At 30.7% G+C, this 22788-nt stretch overlaps 2 protein-coding genes and 2 long non-coding RNA genes across 4 annotated transcripts; 2 read left to right on the top strand and 2 right to left on the bottom strand.

Moving 5' to 3' along the window:
- Window positions 1-1592: 1592 nt before the first annotated feature.
- LOC121213781 (uncharacterized) lies at window positions 1593-2193 on the bottom strand. The gene is made up of 2 exons (XR_005909204.1): window positions 2081-2193; window positions 1593-1992 (listed from the first exon to the last, which is right to left on the bottom strand). It is a non-coding gene; the product is annotated as an uncharacterized lncRNA (long non-coding RNA).
- A 1386-nt stretch (window positions 2194-3579) lies between these two features.
- Window positions 3580-3924, bottom strand: LOC107944454 (uncharacterized). The gene is made up of 2 exons (XR_001696222.2): window positions 3708-3924; window positions 3580-3632 (listed from the first exon to the last, which is right to left on the bottom strand). It is a non-coding gene; the product is annotated as an uncharacterized lncRNA (long non-coding RNA).
- Window positions 3925-4394: 470 nt separating this feature from the next.
- On the top strand, window positions 4395-7128 carry LOC107944455 (alpha-1,3/1,6-mannosyltransferase ALG2). Its single transcript, XM_016878280.2, has 8 exons — window positions 4395-4581; window positions 4894-5010; window positions 5324-5517; window positions 5599-5704; window positions 5808-5955; window positions 6102-6241; window positions 6345-6511; window positions 6591-7128. Exons 1-8 carry the CDS (start codon window positions 4503-4505, stop codon window positions 6882-6884), a joined length of 1245 nt encoding a protein of 414 aa, XP_016733769.1. The 5' UTR covers window positions 4395-4502; the 3' UTR covers window positions 6885-7128.
- Window positions 7129-11141: 4013 nt separating this feature from the next.
- On the top strand, window positions 11142-12804 carry LOC107944456 (pathogen-related protein). The gene is made up of 4 exons (XM_016878282.2): window positions 11142-11276; window positions 11416-11548; window positions 11650-11948; window positions 12496-12804. The coding sequence occupies exons 1-4, from the start codon at window positions 11142-11144 to the stop codon at window positions 12640-12642; spliced, it is 714 nt and encodes a 237-aa protein (XP_016733771.1). The 3' UTR covers window positions 12643-12804.
- The last annotated feature ends 9984 nt before the right edge of the window (window positions 12805-22788 follow it).

The following is a 22788-nucleotide window of genomic DNA, read 5'->3' as shown; positions in this document are numbered from 1 at the left end:
ATAAAAATGATTCTATTCATGGAAGGGGAAACAAAATGGGAATGCAAATATAAATTTGTTTGAAAAGATTATAAATCTGTAAGTGGGAAAACTAAATGGAGAAACCCAGTAGGGAGGTAATGGAAAAGAGCATAGAGATGGAGATAGTTAAGATCATTAAAGGATATGACAATGATTGAGGCAATGTTTCACTAAAGTCTAACAGACACACTCAATTGTCATAAAACGACATTCACTTTTGTCGCTATAAATGGTGAGTGCCACTCCTCTTCCTTTTACATGTAATTTTCAGCTTCAATTATTGATGGTCAATTATTAACCCAATTTCACCCTGCTTTAATTACTTGCTTAATTCACTTTCGGGTTGATAGTTCAATCGGTACTATGAAACTTAAAAGAGGATTGAATCGAACTAAAATTTAAAATTTCAATTGAATTGGATAAAATATTATTTGAATCCAATTTAATTTTGTTGTTATAATTTATAAAATGAAGGTTTATTTTTATATTGTTATTTATTAATAATTTTTTTTATTTTTGTAATGATTGAATACATTCAATCAATTGAATTAAAGCGTACAACATTGCTTGCTTTATATACGAGAAGAAATGTTTTATATACGTTGTCAAAGAGATTTACGTGAAACATAAGCGAAAAGGACACTTCATATCTAAATTTATACTCATGATTAAAATGATATTAATTTATTAATGAAAATTTTTATTTACACTTTTTTTTTAAAATATTAGCATTAATATATTATTCTTTTTAACGTTGTATTACTTTTTCTAAAAAGAAAATATTAGAGTTAGTAATAATATTTGTAATTTGTTTGGATTTTAATTAAGTTAGAGATAATTACGAATAAAATGATAGAGATTTTTATCAATAAATATTAAATGTAATGATAATATATGTTGCATTCTTAAGGAGAGAACCAAATTTCAAACATTAAAAACAACATTATTAAGAAAAATAATGACTAACTTGAATATAGACTGAAAAACAGACAATTTTTTTTTTTAAATATTTGAGTTTAACTTTAGTTTATTTTTCACTTGTTATCCAAACAAGTGAATATTATACCGAATTTCATTCAAAGACCAATATCTATATCTATTAAGTATCTCAATTTATTAAAGTATTCGAATTTGTGTAACGGATTTACTATCTAAAATGAATTTAGATGATAAATACCCAAAAAGTTCATATATATATAATTTAATAAATTATAATATTTATATGATCAAATTTTACTATTTATAAATTATTGATTTAATCCTCGTACTTTAATTTAATCAATTTTATTTTTTTTACTCTGATCTAATCTGTAATAGTTAATTTCATTAAATCAAAATTTTCTATATGTTCCAATTTAATCATTGTTTACTCCCTATATTTTTCAAAATTTAAGACTCCAATCATAGATAAAATGATAGCCATTAAATCCATTAACTAAATTGGCATTTTTTTATGTGTATTTTGTGAAATAATAAGTTGACATAACATTGCACGTGCAATAATATGTTTATCAAATGAAATTCTAGAAATAGCAAAATTTAAGTCAAGGAATTTAAAGATTACCACTTGATAAAGACTAAAATTCCAAAATTCATAAAGGACAAAAACTAAATCTATTTTCACGTATCGTACAAGGACTAATAGCAAAATTTGACACAAATAAATTGAAATAATTAAAATATATTTTTGGGTCAGGTAAGACTTGGAAATCATTGACAAAGCCTAGTTTGAAATGATCCAGGTTTGGTGACTAGGGAGGCTACTTGGTCCAGTTATAGGTCTAACCCAAACCCAATATCTCACCGAACAGGCCCCGTTATTTGATAGACATCTGCTCATTATCTCAATGGCAGTTTGCAACCAAATCCAAAGAATTGACTATCTACAACAAATGTAGTAATTAGTTAATTACTGATGCTTAGAACTTGCCACTCGGAAACAGAACCCGAAAGGATCCGGCCCGAAAGAACCTGAATACAAAATAAATCAAATCCAGAAAAATAAAGAACCCTGAAACAGCCTAAATTCAACTTGAACCCAAACCAGAATAATTATCACCTCTAGTTGAAACTTGCTGCTGCTGATTCACAGTTTCCACAAAATGCAAGCTATCTAAAGTCTATACCATTTTTCATGCGTTGCTTTCAGATGTAGACATTTGAAAGAACCTGTTTTGATCAGTGATCACCTAATATTAGTGCAATTTCCAATTGAACTAAGCAAAATAGTCGTTAAACCGTAAAAGTTTCCTGGCATGCATCTCTGGAGGTTATTGGAGCCTAAGAAAATAGTAAGTAGACAAAGAATGAACCTAAGACAAAGGCAGGTTTGCAACAGATAAAAGAATGAGCCAAAAGCTAGAAGGGAGACTGGAGATAACTGCAATCATATTAGGCTGAACATGAACCTTCTACATGAAAAATTGGAGAAAGGGAAAAATTAAGAGGGACTTCCAGAGAAGCCAACAGATTAGAGAAAACAATAAAAGTGTCTATAATGAATCTCAAAAGCCAGCCATTGCAAAGGGTAGGGAAATGGTGCAAACAAGGATATGTTCACTTGGAGAGGAGCCATGAAAGAGAAATAGCCATGCATCTACCTCTAAGGTGCAGTATTAGAAAAAACATTAATGACATATGTCACTAGTAATTGTAAATTTAGTGTTTAAAAGAGGCCAGATATCAGAGAAAGTAATGGTACTGGATATTTTTTTGTTGTTCTTTTATTTACTTCTATGCAGCTTGTTCAAAGTCTAATCTATTTCAAGTTTCAACAAAGGTTGCCATCCAATCAGAGTCGTTAGATTCAGTTAACAATCTATGTCACAATAATGTATGGAACTGAGACAGATGAAAATAGAGAATTAGTATCCAAAAATGGATCTACAAATTATACTTCCTAAAGATATCTGCCATTTCATCTCTTTGCTAGGCTCCATATATAGTAGTATAAGTCACTAAATCTCCTGGTTCTCACCCAAAATGGTTCGTTGTCTTCATCGACATCCACAATCAACAGGTACCAACATCCTCTATGCACATTCCTCATCCCTTAATATAACTTCAATTAGCATTTCTGTTGCGGATCGGCTCTATGGATATTTACAAATTACAAGAGAAAATTCCCTTAATTTTGGTTACAAATCCATTCCAAGACTCAAAATCTCACCAATTTTTGGCTCTAAACACTATTCCTATGCATAAGGGATCGAATATTGCAAGTATATACAGTTTAATTTTTAAAAAATACAAATATTTAGGGCAAACCATAGTCAAATTATCCTTAGTATATGCTAAACCAAAAATTCTTATTACCCAAAAGCACCTATTATCATGAGTACAAAATTTGCCCCTTATTTCTCCATATTATAATTAGAATAAGGGGAAAAGTTCCAGTATTAATGTAATGAAATGGATAACATTATCATCACCATTTGCTACAGAATTTACTTTTTTTTTATATCAAAATAAAAAAACCTGAGATTATTCGATGGGTTTAGTAGCAGCATCGGCGGAGCTTAAAATTTTCGGTTGCTGATGAATTCGTTGTTGTTGTTGAGCCTGTTTTTGCTCTATCTCTCGCCATTTGTTAATTCCAATGGTAAAAAGAACTGTTGCAAAAGCAAATAAATTAAATAGTAAATTTAGGTAAAAATTTAAAAAAAAGATTCAATGAAGTTATTTACATCCGGCGCCGACGAAAATGAGGAGGCGCAGGACCTTAGGTCCGGGCGGACCCGCCGCTTCTTCTCCCGTCATTTCACTCTCTTTCCTTTGCCGAGGCGCTGAGATTTCAGCTGCTTTGGTAACTGATTCAGTGGTCACTGGTCAGCTTAGCGGAGAACTTCGATATCTGATTGAGAGAAAAAATTGATGGGTTTATGAGCAAATAGTGAAGAGAGGCAAGGGCATAGCGGGAATTACATATAATCGTTGCGATTGGTCAAATTCTATAGAAAGCCCTTGTACTATACGTCTTTAACAGATTTAATCCTTCTACTTTAAATTCATCATTCCTAAACTTTTTGAAATAATTTTTTATTAATTTTGTCAAATAATTTGATTTCATGCATTATTTTAAACTGGTATTTTTCTCACTTAGCTACTTAGTTTTTTTGTCAACAGTATTACTTAAACTATTAATTTGATCTTATTTTACCCCTAAATTTATATCAATCAATAAGAACATGACACATGGTATGTTCTTATAGGACATCATACACTTTTTTGGTACAATGAGACAAAATTGATAGTGTAAATACTTTTGACAAAAAAAACATTTAGGTACTTAAATGAAAAAAAGGACATAGTTTGGGGCCAATTTGTAGTTAAGCCTTTGCTAAAAATACAGTTTGAAGGCGTTATATACAAATTGACCCTTGAGGTATGAACCCCCCTCTCTCAGCCCCTTTTTCTATTTTTAATTTTTTTATTAAAACGGTATTTCTTAAGTAATTGAAGGAAGGGTAAAGCAAATTGAAATGGAGAGGAAGAAACCCACCGATTCCAACTCCAACTCTAAGTTGAACATAGCCATCATACACCCAGATCTTGGCATAGGTAATCCCTTTTTCTATTACTATTTCTTTTTTAATTTTCGGTTGTTTGTTTTAGTTTATTTATTGATTTTCGTGTTTATTAAAAAAAAATCTTTGAATCTAGATATCAAAAGAAAATATAATTTTTTAGTTTTGTTTTGGAGGATGATTAGGTTTTCAAGTACTAATTTTTGACTGGAAAAAGGCTTGATCTTTGTTATTTGAATTTGTGGATTGAGATTATTAGGTTACATAGCAAGTTCTATCTATTTATTTATTTACAAATTAAAAAATGGATTGTTTTTTTTGCTGTTTATCTGTTATTACCTAAAAGGTGGAGCTGAGAGATTGATTGTTGATGCGGCTGTTGAATTGGCATCCCATGGGCACAATGTTCATATTTTCACAGCTCATCATGATAAAAATCGATGCTTTGAGGAAACCCGTGCCGGTAAATTTCATTTTCCATATGTTATTTTCATTAATTTTAGCTACTTATTTGGTGAATTTAAGAATAATCAGATAGAAAAAGGACAAAAAGGACTTTTTGAAGTTAATGTGGAAATTTTGGTGCATATAGCTTAGTAAAACTAATGAAAGTGAGTATACTGCTCGATTATAGCAGAGCCGGAATGTTGAATTCTACTCGGTTTTTGTCTCATGTGATGATATGCTGCAAATTGGGAAAATGTTTGAAATTTGTTTGTTCTTAGTAATTCATTGATCTAACTGAAATCAATTTATACCGTGTCTCGGAAATCCAGGTATCTTTCCGGTTACTGTGTACGGAGACTTCCTGCCTCGACATATTTTCTATCGCCTTCATGCTGTATGTGCATATCTTCGCTGCATTTTTGTTGCACTTTGTGTGCTGTTCATGTGGCCTTCGTTCGACGTCATACTAGCAGACCAGGTCTCTGTTGTCGTCCCATTGTTGAAGCTTAAACGATCAACCAAGGTATATAAAATCAACTTTAGTCGATTGTTTTCTAGAATATCTGTCGTGTTCTCTCTCACACGGTACTTGTTTTCTTTTCAGGTTGTATTCTATTGTCATTTTCCGGATCTTTTACTTGCTCAACATACAACTTTGTTGCGGAGGATATATCGAAAACCTATTGATATTATAGAAGAACTGACAACAGGTTGGTTCTGTATACTGGTTGTTTCTTTGTACGGATGAGGATATGGAATATAATGTTCATCGTGATTTGGTTTTTCTGCTATGTTTTGGAAATTGGAATTCAGGAATGGCAGATATGATACTTGTTAATAGCCGATTTACTGCATCTACCTTTGCAAAAACATTTAAGCATCTCCATGCACGAGGAATTAGGCCAGCCGTTCTTCACCCTGCAGTTAATGTGAACCAGTTCGACAAGCCCTGTTCTTTTAAGTAACCAACATGCTTGTACACCCATTGGTCTCCTTTTTTTTGGTCCCGGGAAATTGTTTAAACCGTTATCTAACGTTTCTTTGATTAGCTGAAGCTTCCTGCCATAAGTGCGTTTCTGAACGAAATATTTTTGTTCCTTTGATTAGGTTGAATTTTCTCTCCATCAATCGGTTTGAAAGGAAAAAGAACATAGAATTAGCGGTTTCTGCTTTTGCAATGCTTCGCACCCTTGATGGAAATGTTGATCGAGGTTCGAACTTTGCTGATGCAGACTTGACAATTGCCGGCAAGTTCCTTCCCGTTTTAACACAAATATTACCATTATTTTATGCCGACACTGATAAGATTTTTTATGAGGATGGAATTTCTTCATCGCGTTATTCTTTTAGGTGGATTTGATAAACGTCTACGGGAAAATGTTGAGTACTTGGATGAGCTCAAAAGCTTAGCGGAGAGGAATGGAGTGGCGGGTCAGGTTAATTTTGTTACATCGTGCTCAACAGCTGAAAGGAATTCTCTGCTCTCTGAATGCCTATGTGTCCTTTATACGCCAACAGTATGTTGCCTTCTACCATTTTCAAGAATCGTTAACATCGATTAAAGAATAATTTACGAAGATTTTCAATTCGATGCAGGATGAACACTTCGGCATCGTTCCGTTAGAGGCGATGGCAGCACACAAACCTGTCATAGCGTGCAACAGCGGTGGTCCAGTGGAAACAATTAAGAATGGGGAAACCGGATTTCTTTGTGATCCATCTCCGAAGGACTTTGCTTTGGCTATGGCTAAATTCATTCAAGACCCAGAGATGGCAAAGAGAATGGGAGAACAGGCTAGGCAGCATGTGAACGAATCATTCTCAACAACGACATTCGGCCAGCGTTTGAATCAGTTTCTTCTCGATGTTGCTAGAACTAAGTGGGACTAGAAGTCGGGAATCGACATTGACAATGATCTTTTGCAGCATACTTATGCAGACACACTTAAGATACTATATACAGACACACTTAAGATGCTCGTTATGTTACTCGGATTATTTATTTTTTTCCGAAGAGTATCACGAATTGAATCAAAATTAATGAAAAAAACTATGAGGATTTGTTGATCTAACTTTATAGTCCTTTTCTGGTTGGAATATACCATGATCCAATAGAGTTGTTTTGGAGGCCTTCTGAGACCATGTAACAGCTTCTGTTTATTACATCAACACCACTAGCTTTACCTCAATGTCTATAAAACAGCTTCTGTTTTGTACTAAAATTTTCACATTTTTTCTAACCAAACCAATTTTCAAATGTAAATAAAACTTGGGATTTAGAATATATACATATATATATATATAAGCTTTTATATTATGAGTCTGATTGCATTTTACTCTTTCTACTTAAATATTGGGAAAATTAATTCTTGTATATTAAATCAAAGAATGAATTGGTCTCCTTATTAAAAATTTTATCTATTTTAACTATTAAAATTTGGTCCATAAAAGTCAGAATGAGGCAAACTGGACGTCATGTATAACTATTTAGTTATTCAGTCAGCAATGCCAGTTTTTTAAACAGTAACAATGATGAAATTTTTAATAAAAATAAGGAGTTTACTATTTGATTTAATATAAAAAAGACTAATTTACATTTTTTTTTAAACAAAGGAAGCAAAATACAATCTTATCTCAATGTCTCCATGATATTTTTACCGCTTTAATGTCCTTTAATTAATATCTCCAACCTTATCTCTCAAACAGGGGTGTAGCTAGGGGACTAGCAAGGCCTCGGCCCCCTTAAAATGGAAACCATTTAATCCCTTAAAAAATTTTAAAATTTTAAATTAATAAAGGTAAAATTACACTTAACCCCCATAAAAATGATAAAATTTTAATTTACTTTTTAAAAAATTATAAAAATATAAATTATTCAAATGATAAAATTATATTTTTACTATCATAAAACTTACCATTTAATTTCAGTCTACCGTATCACTTACACAAATTCTTTCATTACAACTACAAGTCATATACATTCAACGACTTATTTTCCCCTTGAAAATTGGATCTTAGGTTTTGATAATGTGATTAAAAATCCTTAGCTGTCTTAGAATTTGGAACAGGTTTGAAGTTGACTTTGCAGAGACATCATATGCATAAACATCCTAATTCAATGTGTTAGTTCATATTCAACTGGATTTTAAAAGTTTACCCTAATAAAAGATTCTGTTGCCAACCATGAAAACCCAATTATTGTAGTCTTAAATCTCCTTGTAAAAAGGTTAAAATCTATCATAGGTCCCTTTACTCTTCATAATTTTAGTATTTAGTCCATATATTTTTATTTTTCAAAATTTAATCCATTTACTTTTCAATTTTCAAAAATCAGATCTAGTTGTTAACATTATTAATTTTTTTGTTTAATTTTTTAGTATGACATTATGAAATGAAAAGAATACTCACTTGGTAGCAATATAACTTAAAAAATGACGTTGTAATGAGTCTAAATTTAAGAAAATAATTTTAGCATTGTTAATAGTTGGACGTGTTTTTTGAAATTTGAAAAGTGAAGAAACTAAATTTCTAAAGTTAAAATACAATGTCAAAATTAACTAATAATTTAGCAATCAATTTTCATCAAATAAACCCTAAGACCAAAATTAAATCTTGTATTTGGCAAATTAAACGCAAAATTAGAAAAATTATAATTAACTCTAAATTTATTCTATTAACAAAATTACGAAAAATCCAACCCTAATAATATTAGCAAATAACTTTTATCAAATCAACCTTAAAACTTGAATTAAACACTAAAAAGTTAACATTGTTATCTTTGGACATCAAAATATATAACTTTTGTCAAATATAGGTACCAAATTGGTCCCCCAAAAAAACCACAAATACCACATTAAAAAAAAAGTATCAAACTCAGGTACCAGATGATATATATATTAAGCCTTCTTATTAATAATTTTCAAGTTTTGTACAATTATAAATACAAGTATGAGTAACCACCAAGTAAACCAAACTAAAGTCAACAAACTGTGACTAACTGAATTAAAACACCCATACATGATGAGACTCTAAACCTACGTATATAATTACACATGATAAGTCTTGAACTTGGATACACAGAATCCAAAACATCTGTCTTTATCAATTGAACCAAGGAGTTATTAGCTAAGTTAATTTTTTTAATTAACTTTTTCCGCTTAAAAGATATAGTATTATTTTTATGGCTTAATGATGAATTTAGCCACTAATGTTTACAAGTTTTGTCAAAATGGCCCTAATTGTATTTTTTAGTCTTTTTTTACCACCAGCCTTCGAGTTTTTTTTTTACAAACTATTTTTTAACAGATTTGATGAAAATATTGTTAAAAAAATCAACGGGTGGAAAATAATAAATTAAAAAAATCATACATAAAATTTTTTTAAAAAAAACTCTTAATTAAAGAAAATAAACGTAACTATCTAAAAGAGGTTTCAAAATGAATGCATACATTTGTTTACTGACAGGTTTCGAAAAGATAATTAATAAATCAAACCAAAAAAACAGAACGAGTGCATTCACTTTGAAACCTTAAATTAGATAATTACATTTCTTTTTTTTAACTTCATGAATTATTTATTTATTTTATTATTTTCCACGTGTAATTATTTTATTAGATTATCTAAATAATAAATTACATCTCATTAAAAATATTCCACATATGAAATTTCACATCATCCTGTTAACTTTTTTTAACAATAATTTCATCAAATCTGTTAAAAAATAATTTGAAAAAAATAAAGGTTGATGGTAAAAAAAAAGCTCAAAAATACAATAAATGCCATTTTGATAATATATGTAAACGTTAATAACTAAATTTGTCATTAAACTTATTTTTATTGATAATTTCTGTATATATAGAACCCAATAGTATTCCAACACGTAAATAACAATATTTAAAGTTAATTTGACATTGTTAATAAATGAATTCCATTTGAAGCCAAAATTTTCAAAGTTTGTCTTGAAAAAGGGTTTGAATAGTATTAAAGAGTGGGTCCAATACTCCAAATAATTGATGTACAAGCTTTTAATCAAAATTAAAATAATTTTCATGAGGTGAATGAGTTAATTAAAATGAGAAACTCAAATGAATTAATTATTCTATAACTTATTTTTAGAATAAAAAATTCAGATGTGGTCTAAGTTCGAATCGTACTAATTACATTAATTGTTTGAACTTTATCATGTTATTATATAAAAGAAAGTTATTATTTTTTATTGATTCCCACTACAGCCAACCGTATTATGCGCTGTAACCTTAAACATTTGTACACATCCGTCCTAGAATATGTTACGTGGCTGCATTACAATCTAAGGCCTATTTATTATTTAATTCTTTTTCATTTTTTCTTTTGGAATATCTCTGGCGGCTAATATGATATAAAACAGAATATACGCCCTAAATTTTAAATTTGTATAATTTCATTTATGGTGGAATCTTTATTATTTAATTTAATATTTGATTTATATATATATATATGCAAACGGCTATAGGGTTTTTCTGCATGGATGAGCAGTGATGTATGCCATAGGTACGCAAGAAAATCATAAATGATATTAATGCAAACGACCAACTGGTATGGCTTACAATGATTCCACCGCCTAACTCTTATTAATTACTTGTTTATCCCTTTGGATTATTGTAATTTCTAAATATTACAAATTTTAGTATATCCACTTAAATAGATAATGAATTATACTTATAAATATAGTTTCTCTAATTATATATTTTCTTTGGTATTTTAAAATAATTTTTAAGGTTTGGTTTTGAGAGTAAGAGTGTAATTGAGTTGAGTTGAATCTAATTAGTAGTAAGTTTGAGCTCGATCAGTATTTGACTTGAACCCAATCAAATATGAAATTTTAAGCTTAAATTCAGCTCATAATCAAGTTACGAGAGCTCAATTAAACTTATTCATTTATGTACTTAAACTCTTTTTATAATTATAATTTTGTAATATAAAAATTATTAAAAAAATAGCTAGCCGTTTGAACTAAGTGACTCAAATAATTTATAAGACGCACATGTATCTCGCCTTTATTTGGAAGTAATTATTCCCTTATTTTTTTTTTCTATAAAAAGGGACCAGTTGGAGCAGTTTTAAATGCAAATTATCGAAACTTGTAAAGCTCTGAAAGAAGTGTAGAAAATGGCCACAGTTCCAGCAGGAAGAGATAAGTACAGGTCATTCCTAGATGATGAAGCAGATAGTGTTCAATGGCGACACGGTGGCCCTCCTACATACGATGTGGTCAATCAGCTCTTCGAACAAGGCCGTACCAAGGTTTTATTATTTTCATCTCTTACATACTTCGATTTCTATTTCTTGATGCTTGAAAAAATGTTCAAGAATCCGAGAAAGAAAATACGCATCAATCATTGAATCAAATGTTCGTATGATAATTAAAAGAAAAACTTTGCAGGAATGGGAAGAAGGATCACTTGAAGAAACAGTGCAAAATGCTATAAAGACATGGGAGATGGAACTCTCCCACAAGGTTCGATTGCAAGACTTCAAGTCCATCAACCATGAAAAATTCAACCTCATCGTTAATGGTATCTAACATACATACACACTGCATAATATCTTTGATAATTACTGATATGATTAGTGATAGTGAAAGTGAACTAAAGCTTGGGAATCATTGGTGATTGAAGGAGAGAAGGATTAAAAGGAGAAGAAGCACTAAAGATGGGGAGTTACAATGCATTATTGAAGAATTCACTTCCAAAAGAGTTTCAATATTACAAAGCAGATGAAGAGAGCTTTGAATCGTCACATGAAGCATTTCGTTCAGCTTTTCCACGTGGATTTGCATGGGAAGTCATCCATGTTTATTCTGGACCTCCTTTGATTGCTTTCAAGTTCAGGCATTGGGGTATTTTTGAGGGTCCGTTTAAAGGACATGCCCCTACTGGTGAAAAGGTTGAATTTTATGGGATAGCAACTGTTAAGGTATGTTTCAAGTCTTTATTTGAGTAGGTCCAAAAAAAAAAAATTGGTTCATAACTGAACATTTTCAAAGATATTTGGTATTAATTTGAAATGAACATCAATGGCGAAGTTTGATTCTTTAGAATAAATATGATAGTTTTTTAAACTTATTTTTAAATGGAAATTAATGGAAAAGCGAGGTGAAAATTAGAGAGTTTTTTTTTTCCAATTTTAGAAGGCATTGGATTGTGAACAAGGTATGATGAAAAAAGCACATGAATTGAGGTACACATATAGTGCCCCATTTTTTTTGTATACATATAAATTGAAAAATTGCCCCATTAAATATTAATTGTAGAGGTTATGATTTAAAATAAGTGGGTTCTGTTGTCACATATGAAAAGATTCAAGCTTGGAAGGATTATAGAATTTGTTGCTTTCCTTATCACAAAAAATATATATATCAATATGGGTATAAAAACATGGTTTTTATTGTATTATATATATATAAGATAAATTATGTTATGGTAAGGTGTGGTGGTGATGATTTTAGGTATAAAATGAACAGGTTGATGAAGGATTGAAGGTAGAGGAAGTGGAGGTATACTATGACCCAGCTCAGCTATTTGGTGGCCTATTGAAAGGTGCCCCCATCTCCATTTCTTCTTCACCAACTCAGGATGCTTCTGCCTGCCCTTTCCATTCCCGTTCTTAATTTATCTATCTCTATTTCCATTTCAGTACCTTAAATCTTGTTTTTATTGTATTTATATTTTCTTTTCTTTTATCTGTACGATGAATTAATGTACCTTTTACATAATCCTTCAAAATTTGTGATTATCTCCTTTTGGAATATAATGTACCTACTACCCCTTAAATATATACTTTTGCTCCATCTAATGGCCATTTTTTCTTTTATGGATGTCCCCAACCTTCATCCCATCTATATTTTCTATAACAATTAAAGAAAATAAATTGCTAAGAACGTTTCTTTTTATTTATTTATTTTATAGTATGACTGAAATATCACTATTCGCAAAAACACAGAATTAACACAACTTTATAATATATGGCAAAAAAAGTAACTTTATACGAATTCGAAGTGTTCATTTTAGTAAAAAAATTATTGCATAGTTTTAAATGCAAGTAAGAAACAAAACTAAAATTAACATTGTTAATACACGATATCAACAGAGGTTAATTAGAAAGGAGTATCGTCTCCTGGTCAAGGAATAGAGAAGAAGAAGCCAAAAATTACCCCCCCTCAAAATGGAGTCCCCTTTAAAGAAGGTCTTGGAATTGTATTTTAAGACGGTTTTCCAGGTTAGATTCTGGATCCAACCCGGGTTGGGTTCTTTTTACTATCATTGTATAACAAACATGCTTTTATCAGCATGGATATAGCATCAATGTTGTATAAATATTACATTTAACGATACAAATATTACAGGAAAAACAATTATATGAAACTTTGTAACATTTTTTCAGTGGAAATCAATTTTGGGATCATTGCCATGTCGACATTCGTTAGCAATAGCCATATTTAACATTTCAGTGCAAAATGGGTCATCCGGTTTCAGCCATAAAGCCAGCCACGACATAATTTCTATCGCCTTCATGCTGTATGTGTTGTTCCAATAGGGTCGGAAGCGTGTAAATTATTGTACTAAAAAATCACACAAAGTTCAATTCCCAGGGAAGAGAGGTGGATCACATGGATCTCTTAAGTACCAAGTCTTTCCTTAGACAGAATATCCCTTCTATAGTAATTTAATAGCACAATTAAATACTACTATTATACCCTAAAATATTGAAAGAAAAATAGGACAAGAAAGAACACAAGAGATTTAACGAGGTTCGGTAAATTATACCTACGTCCTCGGGCACTAACACCAGATGATAACTTTACTATCTCCAAAGTATTACAAACAAATAGAATTCCTTAAGAATTCTCAAATGGGAGAAGAGAGAAAACTAAGAGAGAAAGATTGGTTGGGATGGTTGAAATGAAAAATGAAAAGGCCTATTTATAGTTGAGGTTCAGGGACTAACTTGCAAATGGCCTAAAAAATTAGGGACCAAAATTGCAATTATCCCATTCAACTTTTCAACATTCGGTGCAACTTGCTCAACCTTTTTAACAAGTTGCTTCCTACCTTTGTTGACTTTTCAACAATCTCCACCTTGAAGATTTGATTAGGATAATCACATCTTCACATACTTCCTTCAACTCCCCAAATTCGATAAAGCTATCTTTTGTAGTGCCTCCAAATGCGCTCTCGAGCGCCATACACCTAAAGGTGCTCAAATTCTCAAGATGTTAATCAAGTTCAAACAATGATTAAACTTGATTGTTGTTACCACCTTGGTCATCATATCTGCGGGATTATCTGCTGTCGGAATCTTCTGAAGTAGAATTTTTCCTTTTTCAAAGACTTCCCGCACAAAGTGATATCTTACGTCGATATGCTTGGTTCTTGAATGATAGACTTGATTTTTCGCTAAATGAATAGCACTCTGACTGTCACAATATAAACTAATGTGACTTTGAACAACTCCCAAGTCTTCCAATAATCCATTAACCTCTTCAACCTCTAATTCCTCCATTGTGCTCAAACTCCCCATCTGCTCAAACTCCACCTGTTTTGGAGTACACTCCACCTGCTGTGGAGTATTGCTCGTCTGAATATCTTTATCTGCTACCTTTTTCAATGTGGCAGATTCATCAAAGGTAACATCTCTGCTACAGATCATTTTCTTTGTGCTTAAGCACCAAAGACGAAATCCCTTCACTCCAGAAGTGATTCCCATAAAGAGAGCTTTCTTTGCCCTCGGATCTAACTTTGACTCCTTCACATGGTAATATGCAGTGGATCCAAACACATGTAAGGAATCATAATCTGTAGCCGGTTTTCCAGACCATACCTCCATAGGAGTTTTTCTTTCTAATGCAGATGATGGCAAACGATTAACAAGATGGCCAGCGTATGTCACAGCCTCAGCCCAAAATTGCTTGCCCAACCCAGCATTGGACAACATACATCGAACTTTCTCTAGCAATGTTCGATTCATACGCTCTGCCACTCCATTCTGTTTGTCCTTCTTTCTCTGTTCATAACTGTATAAGGCCGCACAGACTTCGCTCAGAGATATATCACTCCTGCCATGAAGTAGAGTAGTTTCTAGGAACTCAAACTCCTCAGGAAGTGACCCCAACAGCATCAAAGCCAAATCTTCATCTTTGAATGTCTCATCCATATTCATCAAATCAGTAACTAACTTATTAAATTTGGTGATGTGATCATTCATTGTGGTACTTGGGACGTATGTGAAGCGAAACAGTCTTTTCTTCAAGTGGAGCTTATTTTGACTGTTTTTCTTCAAAAAATTTTCTTCAAGTGCCACCCACAACTTATTTGCAGAAGTCTCCTTTGAAAAAGCATACCTCTGCTCTCGAGAAAGGCATGATCGAATTGTGCCACATGCCAACCGATTGATCGCCTTCCAATCTTTCTCCTGTACATCATCTGGTTTCTCTTCATCAATGGCAATGTCTAGACCCTGCTGAAAAAGGGCATCTAGAACCTCACTTTGCCACATACCAAAATGGCCCGTGCCATCAAAGATCTCCACGGCCAATCTTGCATTTGCAATTGTCGGTCTTGTCCACATGGACGATGTTGAAGCTCCTACACCGACCGTTTTCTCCATAATCTTTCAATATACCTAAGGAAATCTTTTCTGATGTGGAAGATCAGTTTAAACTGCAACCACAGAGCATACTACGATTAACCTTCGGCTCTTGATACCACTTGTTGTTCCAATAGGGTCGGAAGCGTGTAAATTATTGTACTAAAAAATCACACAAAGTTCAATTCCCAGGGAAGAGAGGTGGATCACATGGATCTCTTAAGTACCAAGTCTTTCCTTAGACAGAATATCCCTTCTATAGTAATTTAATAGCACAATTAAATACTACTATTATACCCTAAAATATTGAAAGAAAAATAGGACAAGAAAGAACACAAGAGATTTAACGAGGTTCGGTAAATTATACCTACGTCCTCGGGCACTAACACCAGATGATAACTTTACTATCTCCAAAGTATTACAAACAAATAGAATTCCTTAAGAATTCTCAAATGGGAGAAGAGAGAAAACTAAGAGAGAAAGATTGGTTGGGATGGTTGAAATGAAAAATGAAAAGGCCTATTTATAGTTGAGGTTCAGGGACTAACTTGCAAATGGCCTAAAAATTAGGGACCAAAATTGCAATTATCCCATTCAACTTTTCAACATTCGGTGCAACTTGCTCAACCTTTTTAACAAGTTGCTTCCTACCTTTGTTGACTTTTCAACAGTATGTGCATACCTTCGCTGCATCTTTGTTGCACTTGTGATCCAACTCCAAAGGACTTTGCTTTGGCTATGGCTAAACTCATTCAAGACCCAGAGATGGCAAAGAGAAAGGGGGAACAGGCTAGACAGCATGTCAATGAATCAGTCCTACGACGACATTTGGCCAGCGTTTCAATCAGTTTCTTCTCGATGTTGATAGAACTAAGCGGGACTAAAAGTCGGAATCGACATAGACGATGATCTTTTGCAGCATAATTCTGCAGACACACTTAAGTTACTATATACACACATACACTTAAGATGCTCAGCCGATACAACTAAATCTAATTGAATTTGTTTTCGTTATGTTACTCGGATTATTAATTTCTTTTCTGAAGAGTATGAGATATGACCCTACATGGATCGAATCAAAATTAACGAAGAAAACCATGAGGATTTGTTGATCCAACATTATAGTCCTTTTCAGGTTGATGAATCAAAGAGAGAAGAAGAGGTTGGAATTTAGTATGAATCCAATAGAGTTGTTTGCAGGCCTTCTAAGACCATGTAACTCAATTTCAATAAAACAAACCAACACAGTTCCAATTATTACTTCAACACCACCAGCTTTACCTCACTGTCTGTCTATAAGACAGCTTCTTGTTTTATATGAAAATCTTTTAATCTTTAGTAACCAAACCAATTTTCAAATGTATATTTGAACAACACAGTTCCAATTATTACATCAACACCACCGGTTTTACCTCACTGTCTGTCTTTAAGACAGCTTCTTGTTTTATACGAAAATTTTTGATGTCTTTGGTAACCAAACCAATTTTCAAATGTATATTTGAAGTACTGACAAATTGAATATGAAACTAAAGCTCTCAGATTAATTTCAATGAGATTGAAAACAAAAACAGCCATGAAATTAATTACCATAGGTTAAATGTTTCTTCTATCATTGCAAAAAAAAAACAACAAAAATCGCGTTTCACCGATGATAAACGAGGATCCATAGAAGCCCTAAGAGTCAATATATAACTGTCACTCTAACCTTGATATTACGAAAAAGCTAGTGTTTAGTGTATGATTCATGTGAAGGCAATTTAACTAATTGTTGTTTAAGTCTGAAGATTACTTAATTGGTTCGAGTAATTAACTTTAGAAGGCGGTATTTAGAAGGTTTGAAGTTTGAATCCAACAACTGTAATCACTTACATCAGTGTAAAATTTAAATGATTTTACTCTTTTTCTATAATTTTTTATATGGTTAATATTTTAACAATCTAATCATTAAATTTATCAAGATATCTGTACTGTTCAGGCATGTAAATTTTTTAATTGATTTCATATCTTTATCATATCAATGATCTAAAATATTATATATTAATATATATTTAGCAGTTGAAAGTTTTCTACGTAAAACGAATAGTTATAAATTTTTAATTTATGTCAAACTTGATATGCATAATCTACATTAATAAAACATGAAATATATGGGTTTGATTATTAAAATATTAATCATATAAAAAATTATAGAATGGTGTAAATGGATCTCTTCTCATATATGTATTAGTTTTTTTATCTTTTGTAATGCATAGATTAAGTTGTATGTATCAAATTTTATATTTTATATTTATTTGTTAGAGATACAGAATATGGTAGTTGGAATCTAGACTTATTTCAGCTTTGGTTACCTAATGACATTGTTAAGATCAGGATCGTGGGGATCCCTCCTCCAAATCCAGTAGCAAGGGTTGATAAAGTCGTATGGGCCAAATTTTCCACAGGATCTTTCACGCTCAAAAGTACCTACTGGAAGCTTTATGAGACGACATGGAATTCAATGGATGGGGTATGGCAAATTCCTTGGAAGTTTCAAGGACCACAAAGAGTGGGATTCTTTATTTGGATGACTCTTAAAGATCGACTACTCACCAATGTAGAACGCATGAAAAGAGGTCTAGGAGATAACAGCGCATGTGGGATTTGTGGTCATAACATTGAAGATGCTCTACACGTTATCGGAGATTGTTACACGGCTAAAGTAATCTGGACTCTAGTAGTTCCAGTAAAGACAATTCTTTTTCGGAGACTTGAAGGAGTGGTTCGTGGCGAATTTGCATAATTATCTGAAGATCTCGATGGGTGAGGTGAACTGGTTATGTTTTTTTAGCTTAGTCGCTTGGCACATTTGGAAAAACCGCAATCTTCATGTGTTTCAAGACGTCCCTTGGAGCGCTGATGAAGTGATCAAAGGCTCCTTTTGTTGGGCCAAATAGTTCACCTCTGCTCGAAAATCCAAAATTGACAAAAGGTATATAACATTCTCTTCTTTAGTATTGACAGGTAATTGGATCCAGATGTACATGGATGGAGCCATCAAAGCAGATTCAGGCTTCACATATGCAGGAGGAGTTATGCGAGATTGGAATGGGAAGCAGACTTTAGGCTTTAATTGGTATCTGGGGACATGTTTAGTCTTGGAAGCTAAGTTATAGGCCATCTTCGATGGATTGACCCTTATCTTAGAACAGGGTCGCGACAGAATATTGATTAATACAGATAATATGGAGGCAGTTTAGGCTATTCAAGATAAATACTCAAGAGATTCAAAATTTGCTCTGATCAAACGAATTCACCAACTACTGACAAAGGCACATCAATGGCAAATACAACAAATCTTGAGAGAAGAAAATAAAGTTACAGACAATCTAACGAAAATGACTTGTAACAATAAAAATAATATTAAATTGTTTGAACAACCCACTGCGCAACCCATGACACTAGTGGGGTATTAGATTAGGTTTAGCCCTTCCTTGTTATGTTTTTTTTTATAATTTTTTAAAAATAATAGTTTATATCTTTATAATTTTTAAAGAATTAAATCAATTTTTTATTATTTTTAAGGGGTCAAAGTATAATTTTTACCATTACTAATTTAAAATTTTATAAATTATAAAGAATCTAAATGAGAAATTTTCCATTTTAAGGGGACAACCGGTGGTTATATAAGATCTTATATAGATCAAAAGAAAATCTGAATTAATCTTTGAGACATATTCAAAATCTTAATCATTTATATATCTTTACTTACTTGCGATCAAATGGTTACATCCTATTAGTATCCACAGGTTGAAATTTTATTCTCTTAATTATTTCTATTAAAAAGGAATAAAATACAAATAATAATTATAAATATTAAAAAACTGAAAAAAAAATTCTAATCCATAAATTTAATAATAAATTAAAATAGTGTGACTAGCTAACCTACTATTCTAATCATTTAATTATCTAAAATTATTGAAAATATCTTATATATATTTTGATATATATTCTATTTGTGGGTATATATAAAAAAGTCAATAAGTAACCCATAATGTTTTTTTAACGTTTTACCAAAAATAATAATTAGGAATTAATGAAAATTATAGTCATCCTCCTTCATATTTGGAAGGCAAAGATGGTCTTCGGTATACTTTCATCACTATGAATTTTTTTGGGTATAAATCCAACGTAGGGTCGAAATTATGTCTCTAAGATATGATAAAATAAAAAATAAAATTATAAATAATTAAACTAGAATAATTAAAGGCTTATTTTTTATAGTTTGAGGATATATATATATTTAAAAAATGAATTTGAAGTTAAAATAAAATGAATGTGATAAATTATGAAAAATATGAAATAAACTCAGACAATGGAATATTTAAAACACAACATGAAAACTATATAAATACATAAATGTGTAAAATTTTATTAAAAATTATAAGAATACATGGAAAAATATAAACACACAATATGAATATATAACTTTTCCTTAAATTGTATCGTTGTAAAAAATTATGTGAAATATGAAACTATTTTAGACATAATATAACACAAATGCATAAATTATCCTCTAAATTAAGTCGCCATAATAACTTACGTAAAACATAATATGACACAAAAAATAACATAAACAGGACATGCGTTTAATAACCTGAATATAAACATGTTAGGAAATCTAACATGAATGCAATATAAAAACATGAACATGGCAAAATCCACACTGTTACAATATTGAATACATAGTATGAGTTTTGATGTATTTTAAATTCTAATAGTCGTTAGTAGATTTATATTTCTTATACCTATAAATAAAAATTTTGGAGAAACTTTGTATATATCCCGATTAATCAATAAAAATACATTCTCTCTTTGCTCTCACATTCTCTTTGTTCTTTATTCTCTGTCTTTTATTTTATAATATTGAATAAATTTTAACAAAAATTGTTTTTTTTTGTGTCTTTTGATTATTAGCTCCTATTTATGGGTTTGGGAGGGCCTATAAGTAGTTTTAGATATTGTATTAAAAAAACAGATATGATCAGAACCTATAATAAAATTGATAAAAAAATACAATATTAATTTGATAAAAGAATCAACCTCTTTGATTGGTAATGTGCGTACATTAGCAAAAGATTTTTTCAGCTTCATTGAATTTTAATAATTAATCTTTTCTTATCTAGCACTATAAGTTTGTCTGACTTATCTCCCAATGCATTGAATTTTTAAGTATAATTTAATACAATATTTGACAATTAGGAATTGGGATTAAGAAACTATTATTTATTTTATTTATTTATTATTTTGAAATACAAATTAAGAATTCATGACAATTTTTTTGTGCAATTAAAAATTTTCATCGTCAATTTATCAAATAATTATTTTAATTAATTTTTTGCTACTAAATCTTAAATTAAATGCATCATTTTACTTGAAAAGTTGTGTTGTTAATTCTTGTTTCAACTTTGACATTGTTAATTAATGGATTCGTAGCTTATAAATTTCAGGACAAATATGTCAAAGTTTGTGTTGAGAAATGATTTGGAAGTTTGTTATTTCAATCAAAGGTAATTTATGATGGTGGTTCATGCCGTATATGATTTGGAAAGTCATTAAGGATAGAGATTTGTAATATGTTGGAGATGTTATGAGAGAAGTTACAATAACAATTACGATTGCACCTGCAGCTGCAGCTACTTAGGATTCATAACTTACATTCGTTAGAGTTGACAATCTTTTGAACTAAAACAATTGGATCATGACTTTGTTGATGTTGTGGATGTGTGTGTTGGCTCATCTAGGAAGATCGGACTTATGGAGAAACAAATCATTAAAGATTGGGTCGATCTAGATCAAGCAAATCAAATCCCTTATTTTATAGAAATTGACTTAAATGACTTGAAGATCTCTTATTTATCTTTGACTTTATTAAGATATGTATAATTATTACACATGCTACTTTGGTGAGGATGATGATTGTAATTGATTTGAATATTAACAAGTTTTTTTTTCAATTGTATATTTTCTTTAAAATAAAAACCTAAAAAAAATTCTTAAAAGACAAAAATTATTTTAGAAGTATTTTTCCTTCTAACTATATGTGATTTGTAATATATAATTAGGGTATATAGTCAGATATAAATCTCAGTTCTATGGTCTTAACAAATTAAATTTAAGAATTTTACTATAAAATTGAACATCTTTAACTTTGGGATTTTGTTAACTAATCCTGAGTAAATTATGTGTTATTTAAGTTAATTTATTAATTAATTATTTAATTCAATATTTGTATTAATTAATTTTAATAGTATATAATTGTAAATTGTAATTTTTTAAATTAAATGAATTTTTATTTTAGACTATCAATATGAGATCTCAAGGAATATTATGCTCTACAAGGTCATAGTTGGGGAGCTGGTAGGGATTCCTATCTTCTTTAATTAAGTTTTTTAAAACTTTCAAAATTTTAAATTAGTAAAGATAAAATTACACTTTAACTCCCCTTAAAATGATACAAATTTAATTTAATATTTTAAAAATTATAAAAATTTAAGCTATTAAAATGTTAAAATTACTTTTTTTTACTGTTGTAAAATTTAAGATTTAATTTCGCTCTCTAAAAAAGTTTTTTTAACTTCACATTTTAACTTTATGACAAGATGAATAAGAAATTTCATTTATGGAGGAATCTTGATTTCTTAAAGAAATTATTTTATTTGATAAATTAAAATGGTCAAAAAATTGGAAATTTGAATAAGAAATGATTGACACCTAAAGTTTCCCTTTCATCCAAGTCAAGAGATGGGGAAATTGAAAATTATTTCTTGAATATTTTAACATGAGAGAAGGATTAATTAGAAAAATCTATATAATATGTAATAAATAGTGTTTTTTTTTTGTGGTTTAAAATATGAATAAAGTAATTTTCATTAGTTGTAGATGACTGATGAGCAGTCATTCTGTATGTCATAGCAACGCAAGAAAATCATAAATGGTACCATTAATGAAAACGACCAACCATGGACCATGGTACTTAGCATTCAATTTCACCGCCTACCTATTATTAATTATTTCTTTATCTTTTCCGATAAATAAAACTATATTCTACAAATAAATTAATAATTAAAATTAACAGAAATTCGAAATATATTCTACAAATCAATAATTTCTCTTCATCATGTTTTGACCTCAT

This window comes from Gossypium hirsutum, chromosome D01 (assembly GCF_007990345.1).
Source record: "Gossypium hirsutum isolate 1008001.06 chromosome D01, Gossypium_hirsutum_v2.1, whole genome shotgun sequence".
NCBI classification, from domain to species: domain Eukaryota; kingdom Viridiplantae; phylum Streptophyta; class Magnoliopsida; order Malvales; family Malvaceae; genus Gossypium; species Gossypium hirsutum.
The sequence above is the reverse complement of the archived record's forward strand: the minus strand, read 5'-3'. Positions and strand labels throughout refer to the sequence as shown.